The sequence below is a fragment of the Priapulus caudatus genome, unplaced genomic scaffold (assembly GCF_000485595.1).
Source record: "Priapulus caudatus unplaced genomic scaffold, Priapulus_caudatus-5.0.1 Scaffold43, whole genome shotgun sequence".
NCBI lineage: Eukaryota > Metazoa > Priapulida > Priapulimorpha > Priapulimorphida > Priapulidae > Priapulus > Priapulus caudatus.
Window position 1 is genome coordinate 116,143 of NW_014577104.1, and position 8,788 is coordinate 124,930.

Here is an 8,788-nt window from a genome sequence, read left to right on the forward strand (position 1 = left end):
AGCAAGGGCCGCGGTTTCAAATTAGACTTTAGCTTAGTGCTGGAAACCTTCACACACCTGAGGCACTTAGATCAGGTGCTACTGATTCCGTTGTTAATGTATATGGGTTTTGAACAGGCCTTCCTTTCATCCGAGTTTACTAAGGTATGCTAGTTATTTAGCTGAATGATGAATTGTAATTACAGAAGCATATTAAGCCGAACGAAACCGATAAACAATGAAAACACTTTCTATCAATCATTGAAAAGTATCTTTAGTTTCTGTTTCTGTCGAGTATCTTTACTAGATAAAGTCTGTCTGTTACCGAGGCCAAGGCAATACAGTTGCCGAGAGTCAATAGTCTATGATTGCAACCAAAGCCTCGCAACCCCCATTTTAGTCGCTATTAGTTTCTATATTGATAATGTCTTAAAGAAAATATCGAAAGTTTATTAAAACGTAATCTATTGCTCATGCAAATCTAAAAATGTAACTCTGTAAAAATAATAAGTTGCAGCGAGCAATTAAGTGAGTATGGCGCTTCTGGTCGGGCAACGCCACCGCATACCTACTTCATCTAATCAGTTGTTTTCTACATCGCAGTTCGCGTTATAGCAGGTTAATATTTTGCCAACTTTCGCTTCGCAGGGATATATCACTTGTTCATGGGGAATCCACATGGTGGGACATATCATGATAGTCTACGGAGTTGCAAATGCCATATGGTCAGTATGTGGTGGGCAACTAGCGAAATTCACCGGACGTATTCCTATGTTCATAATGGGAATGCTGGTACACGCGGCAGCGATGACGGCCATGTTCCTATGGCAACCGCATCCGGACGAGCAGGCCGTGTATTACATCATTGTTATTGCATGGGGGATAGGAGATGCTGTGTGGAAGATCCAGTTATCCTGTACGTGCTGCCTTGTATTTTTCTACTCGTGCTGAAAACCTGTAGCGTTCCTCTGCTTTCTATCTTTTTGAAAGAGCCTGCCTTATTCTCTTACGTATGCCCATGCACCCACGCACGCAGCCATCCTTTCCTTGCGATCATGTTATTAGGAGTAAATACTAATACTACTTAAATTGCATTTTGTAATGGTCACCTATCATTTACTGATGATATCATGGCGATCTTTTGTTTGCTGACATTTTCCAACACGTATTATACATGAATTTTGAGGATTTGATTATGAATTTTATAGTTTCGATGGTAGATTCTCTTACATTCGCACACAGAGCCAACGTTTCACTATAATGTATAGGATAGCACACACACGCGCGCACACACATATACCGATTATAGCTCATACCTACTATAATTACCTACTATAATCATATATTATATATACAGGCCGTAGCCAGCTTTCTATTGGGGGACGGTGGTTCGGTTTTCAATGTTGGCAATTTGCTCGGCAGGGGCGGGTACGAGATCATGTACGACGGGGCACTCGGGTTCAACTCGTAACTCATAGTTTGCAGACGCAGGCGCGACAGGGGGGGCGGGCGCGCCCCTCCCCCAGAAATTTGTGGTTTTAAAATTACACACCTCAGATGCGTTTTCTGCCGCAGCAAGGGGGGCGTCCGCATCCAGCCCGGCACACCCCGGGCGGAACCCACGGGACTCCCTGGACCCCCCTGTACACAGCCCCTGTCGGGCGCGAAGCGCCAGGCGAGGGAGCCAAGCGACCGAGCGGGGGGGAGGGTTGGGAGGGGGTGTTCACTGTTCAACTCCCGACACGATGGGAATTTTGAATTATTTACACTAAAATGGAGCCGACCTGAGTCTGGTGAAATTCTTGCACAAAATTTTCCAAAAAAAATTTTTTTGCATTGGGGGAGGGGACTCGGGGGGGGTTCGTTCGACCCCCCGAACCCCCCTGGACTCGGGGCCTGGTATATATATATTAATATAATTGTTCAATATTCTGTTCATCTGTCGGCATTTCTACTCTTTGCACAGCATCCATTGGAGTTTTGTTCACTGAACACACGGGCCTGCATTTACAACCATTCGGCTGTGGGCAAGTCTAGGATTTGTCTGTGCTTTGCCTGGGCAGCAATCCTATGTATGGCCCCGAAGTTGGGCGATCACGACTGGGATTTTCTGATAGTAGGAAATGATGCTCTATGCGATCGTCGAGATCAGAAATAGGTACACTATTTTATCGTGCTAAACAGTATATTATTACTGACCGTGTACGGTAATACGTGGTCGTGGAATAGTGGAATATCGAAATCTACCGTGCAGCTACTTTAGGTAACTCTGGGAGACGGGCTGGTTCATGCCAGTCTCCCAGGAAGCTTGTGGCGTGTAACGCTTGAAACGGAATGTATACGACTGGTTCTGCTGGGCGACGTGTACGGCTGCGCTGTCAACGAAGATGCGTACGTCAATTAGGCATTTAGTCTTCTTGTTGGTTGAAATCAGGCGCGTAGCCAGGGGGGGGGCGAGTCGCCGCCCCCAAAACGCCAGCAAAAAAAGAGAAGAGAAGAGAAAAAGTAGAGGACGTAGAGAAAAAGGAGCATCAAAGCACATGACAAAAGACTGTTGGTTAAAAAGATATAAAAGAACCACGATATCTTTTATATTTTAAAATATTTTTGCTGAACTGAGCGTTGAGCCAGCGCAGTCGCCTTTCATCCGAGCTCGGATAAATACATGCGTATAACCTACACATCGTATTGGCTATCGAGCTCTACGGATATTTTGTGGTACAGCGGCGGTCGGGTTCTCTACGTGTACTTGTGTAGTCTTATTGTGTGTTCTGACCTGGTCACAACAGTCCTGCTAGCAATTATGGAAATCTTATGATGAATGCTGATTGTTTGGTGATTAGTTGATTTAACGTCAATATAGTTATCACATGCATGATGCTCTTTCGTGAAGATTATCCTAAAAAAAAATCGAAATCTTGTTTAACAATAAAGCATATGATTTTTGAAATGCAAGGATTAAGAGTCGAGACGGTACAACCGACCATCGTCTTCTGTTCTCAATAATTCTAATGAAACGTCAGAGCTTCCGCGCTTCGCGCGGGAAGGGGGAAACTCCCCCCTCCCTGCACCCACCCCTAGGAAGCGCGCTCCGCGCGCTCTTTAAGTGATTCGCAGTTTCGCACACTTCACGTACTCATTGCCGCCCCCCCCCCCTAAAATAAAATCCTAGCTACGCGCCTGGTTGGAATTATGCTTGCATGGCATTTACAAATTGCTTTCTACCAAAGATGTACCACTTCACTTTATCACTGTAACAGTCGGTCTATCAGCAGAATATTATACAAACTTTATACAATTGAGAATTGGGGCCAAGCTTATGTATATAATACCGGGCTGATTAAAGCACGTAACCAGGCTGATTGCGCAACCAGACTCTTGCATGTCATCAGGTGAAAGATATTAACAATAGTACATAATAGAGTACATAATTATGTACTCTTGATATTAATGTACCGGCCCATATTATCTTACACTTGGTGCTGTTTAATAGATTTACTTAACTGATGCGCACGCGTAGATGAAGCGAGCGAGTTTCCTTCAATATATGCTGCTGTCTCTGATTACATTTGATTTCAATTTCAATACAGAACATACAACGCGGATTCGACTGAAGAAGGCAAAGAGGTGGAAGAACCACACACGTTACAGCAAATAAAAGAAACCAGGCCGACGATTGGCAAGGCTGTGCATGGAATAACGGTCGAAGTAAACCCTGCTTTCGAAAGTGATCAGGAGGAAAATATTATAGTGACGAGAATATGAATTAATCAATACACGTCCCCACACGTCCACGTTACGTAGGTAGTTTTTATCTCGTCCTTCGTTAACTATGAAATGAAATACGACAGTGTAGGAGCGCGGGAGTAGTTTTCATTTCGATGTTACCAATGATTCCGATTAAAAAAAGATCAACGATTTAAATACCTTGAGCTAAAGTTTCTAATTACAACAGACCACAAAATGCAGCAGAAATGGAGCGCAGGTTTAAATGCAATGCAGAAACTATTACGCTTTATTTCACATGTGAATACTCTCAGAACATTTTCAAAGTAAAATTATACAGGTACAGTATCGTTTCGAATTGTTGGAAAAAGAAAATATCAATGTAATAAAATGTTAACAGTAAAACGATAATATGTAATACTATCATAGCATAGTAAACTGGACGGAGATATTACGCATGCGTCGGCAATGCATGATGTATAACGCAATATAACATCATATAATCATTTCAAAAAAATGAAATTGAAATAAACACCGGAATGCTTGACTAAAATATCACATACATATTCCTTTTGGTAAATACAAGTATATATCAACTGTAAGAAAAATAAAAACAAGATAAAAAAAATATATCAAAAAAATAGCAAAACAACTCATCAAATTAGTAACTACACGCGTATGTAGACTAAGAAACAATGCCCACACACGTGTTTCTTGGAATGACATAAACCGCAGTTAGCCACGATACAAACTTTCGGTAATCATGCTTTCAGTTCTGGTTTCTAGAGATATTGCCACATGAACGTTTCACATAACATACAGGCACTACTGTTACACGTGAATTTCCAAAGGCTGTGTGCAACCGACGCAATCTTGCCAGTATTGTGGTATAACTAACTGTTCACATGCTAGCTAATATATTCTCGATGGGTGCTTATTGAATCGACATCGAACTATATAAAGTGAGAATAATAACTCGTTCTAAGAAAATCGCTTCGTTTTTCTTCGATAAATATAACAGCAGTATGGTAATAGCCATATTGCTCTAACTATTAAACAAAAATCAAATAACAACTGTGCTAGAGAAACATGATACATGTCATTCCCACTACATATACTCTGTCCATATATTGCGTCGAAATGCAGTGAGTAAATTCAATTACACTTATTCTGACACGCTTTTCAGGTGCAACTATTTACGTAATTACCAATAAGTACAATTATGAGTATTATATACTGCTGTGGAATCGGCTACAAATAGCATCAGCTTCAAACGACTAGGATAACCAGGGAAAATAGAGCCAAAGCTTCTCTTACCACAGTAACATGCACGTGAACCTGCACTGCCCTAGAAAGCAAGCAGTACACATAATATAGGATCTTGCCAAATAAATTAAATAATGCTTTGAATAGGTCGCACGTATAATGCTAATATTACAGTTGCATATACTGGTGATTCTTGCTTTATATAAAGCTTGTGGTTGTCCTGTTACTTGTAATAACTATAGTGCACATTAAAGGTTCACGTATACGTAAATCGAGATCAAACATTGCGTCATGTAATAACGTTCTTTAGGCACGCGGTGAATTCTTCTATTTTAGAGCTAATAGCATCTTAAATACATCTTGGAATGTGAATGATTATGTGCAAGGCTAATTGGCTTTACATCTAGTATTATAGATAAGTAAATATAGTTAAATTTTACACTGTCTATCTCAGTGGTTCTTAACCTTTTTTGATTCATGGAACCCTTTGAGGAGCTGGTGAAAGCTACAGACCCCTCCCCAGAAAAAATGTGCATAAGCACATAAACATAAAATTTTGCATACGTCTGTTTCGTGGACCCACTGAAGCCCATCCACGGACCCAAAAGGGGTCCATGGACTACAGGTTAAGAACTCCTGGTCTATCTGTTTGTTTGTGCCTGTGTGTGTGTGTATGCGTGCTGCCTAATCTGTGTCTGTGACTGTGACTTTGTCTAAGCCTACATATATATTAGTCTCCGTGTGTGCCTGGGTCTACAGCTACGTCTGCATATGCAATATGAATCTGCATCTGCATCTGCGTCACAATGGCTATAGTGTGTGTGTGTGTGTGTGTGTGTGTGTGTGTGTGTGTGTGTGTGTGTGTGTGTGTGTGTGTGTGCGTGTGCGTGTGCGTGTGCGAGTGCACGTGCGCGTGCACGTACATGTGCGTGTGCGTGCATGTACATGTGTAGGGACAGTGATTTTCCACGATCGCGGAAAACGGACGGAAAACGGAAACGGCCATTGGAAACGGAAAAGATGTTTTCAAACGGAAAAACGCTGAAAACGCAATTTGAACATATTAAATGGAAATTTCAATAAAATCACAAAAAACCGTCGACAATAGCATTGGTAATGATATGGTTTACATTCAGACAAGTTTTAGAGCGAAATGACTTCCAATTACGACTTTTGGTAGCCCTGTGTTTCGGTTGTACCAAATACCTTTTTTTTCATGCAAATATATGTAAACGGAATTTTGCATTTTTGGTGTGTACAATCTCTATTGCAAAACGGAATTTCCATTTTTTCTTTACTTTGAAACGGATTTAATGATTTTCCCAAACGGAAAAGGCAATTTTTTGAAACGGAAAATCACTGTCCCTACATGTGGATGTGTTCAGTGTGTGGTATGAAGTTAAAAGAGAGACAGGCATGCAGTACGGGCATGCCTAGTCACAGCCTCCCTTGTCGCAGACCTCTCTCAGGACCTGGCCAGCTTCATCAATACCATTATTCGATGCATGCTCAATGAGTTTCCGAACTTCTCTGTCGACAAAAGAAAACATATCTTTAAGCCCAACTGGGACTAGTATGTATCTTGCATAAACCATACCTTTACTATAGCTGCGTTGACACGAGATACACGGCCTCGCTGGTTCCGTACTTATCTGGTGCTGAATTCGGCTGAAATACCGTGCTAACACAACCCGGAGCGTTCACACGAGAATCGAGACTTAGCTGGGCTAGGTATATAATATAGACTGGTACCCGGTCGACAGTTTCACACGCTACACTAACGTCGTGTAGCGAACGGGTACCAGTCTAGGTAAGCGCACTACAGTTTCGCAATTCGAAATTGCGTTCACACGACAGACAATACGCGGCCAGCGTGGTGTCGAATGTTTCAGCGCGGAATGTGATTCCGCGCCGAATAAGCCGCGTATTTTAGTACGGTACCAAATAAGCCGCGTATATTTTTACCGTGTCAACGCTCAAGTACGGTACTGAAATCCTCGTGTGAACGCAGCTTATGATAGTAATTATAGCAGCCTGCTATTTTTTGAGTTAATGCTCTGCAATGTTGCCGATCACTATATTTATACTATATATATATAAATATATCCAAACTTAAAGATATCATAGTATACATCTACACTATAACAAATAGTATACTATGTAAGTAGATATTTTTACTAGTATAAATATGTTCATGTAATTAATAGTTGTACAAATGCTATGAAAATTTACTTGAGTGAAATTACAGTGTATGTTAGCATGAAACTGCAAGGAATTTTACAGTTATCCACTACGGTCATTCATAACATTTGCCCAGTAGAGGGCTTTGCAATGCAATGCTTTGACACCATTATTTATCACAATATGTGAAGTACACTACAAATGCATCACCTGTAGGAAGACAACAAAAACACTCCATTCTGCGAATACTTACCCAGTGTTCAGATCGGTATGACCTTTGAGATGGGCGACAGCCAGATTATACGAGGCGTGAGCATGACCTTGATCCGCAGCTTTCCTGTTAGCATAAGTAAATTTACATAATTATATTAAATAAAAAGCAACTCGGGTGCTTACCACTTGTTACTTACTTCAAAAAATTTTTGTATTTATTTTAACGACTGCAAAAAAAATGCATTCTCTATTGTGTCAAAGGTTCATTAGTGTAAAATGTTAATATTAAATCTGCAAAGTAGATAGATGTGCGTGTTATTACTATATTTTGGTTTGAATTTCATACTGAAGACTCCCCTCAGTTTACTGTTATCTGTTATGTGTTATCTGCTAGTTAATAGTGTTATCTCCTTATTTTTCTTACTGGATCCTAATGACAAGCCGTAGCATCGGGTAAAAGATTTTTGCCAATATTAATTAATTTTTTAAATGGAGCCTTTTTCATAATGACACGCTTTTTCTATTACTGTTTACACATGTAATGAAAGTGTATGTGACACTAATACGTAATAGTTAACTACCTGAACCAGTGTACTGCATCAGCATGGCTCTGCTCCACACCCTTCCCTGCAAGCAAATAAGAAAACACTTCCTTCACACACGACACCTCACCAGCAGTATACATTTAGGATAATGTGTCCTTGCTATAAAATTATAACCTAGATGCAAGATATCCCAACAGCAATTATTTAAACAGAATTAAGCGGTTAAGATTTGTGCCCAACTGTTGACGCACGGACGCACGCGGCACGGCCGGATGGACGCACGCACGGACGCACGCTCATGCGATTCTACAAGCTGCATCTGACTATGTCAGATGAGCTAAAAATACATGTATGTTATTGAAGAGATAAAAAACTTATCTCAAATACCGATGAAAAGTAGGAAATATAATAATACAAACAAATGATCAATACTGATATTGAATTCTACTGTTCATTAATTTAAATAGTTCTCTCTCTCTCTTTCCTTCTCTCTGCCTCACTCCCCCCTCCACCACCACCAAAAAATTGTCTCTTCTTCCCATCTCTCTTCCACTTCCCCTCTTTCCCTCCATCTCTCCCTCCATCTATCCCTACCCCATCTCTCTCTCTCTCTTTCCTTCTCTCTGCCTCATTCCCCCTCCACTACCACCAAAAAAATGTGCTCTTCTTCCCATCTCTCTTCCACTTCCCCTCTTTCCCTCCATCTCTCCCTCCATCTATCCCTACCCCATCTCTCTCTCTCTCTTTGTCTCTGTCTCTGTGTCTGTCTCTGTCTCTGTCTCTGTCTCTGTCTCTGTCTTTGTCTCTGTCTCTCTCTCTCTCTCTCTCTCTCTCTCTCTCTCTCTCTCTCTCTCTCTCTCTCTCTCTCTCTCTCTCTC

The 8,788-nt window shown here is 41.1% G+C and overlaps 1 protein-coding gene across 1 annotated transcript in view; it reads right to left on the reverse strand.

Moving 5' to 3' along the window:
• Positions 1 to 6,281: 6,281 nt before the first annotated feature.
• The window catches only part of LOC106820691 (secretory immunoglobulin A-binding protein EsiB-like), a 3,763-nt gene continuing 1,256 nt past the window's right edge, over positions 6,282 to 8,788 (reverse strand). The window contains exons 3-5 of the mRNA XM_014825196.1: positions 7,947 to 7,992; positions 7,406 to 7,489; positions 6,282 to 6,501 (exon numbers count right to left, since the gene is read on the reverse strand). Of these exons, the coding sequence (XP_014680682.1) occupies positions 6,405 to 6,501; positions 7,406 to 7,489; positions 7,947 to 7,992 (227 nt within the window). The 3' untranslated portion in view covers positions 6,282 to 6,404. The remainder of the gene's footprint in view (positions 6,502 to 7,405; positions 7,490 to 7,946; positions 7,993 to 8,788) is intronic.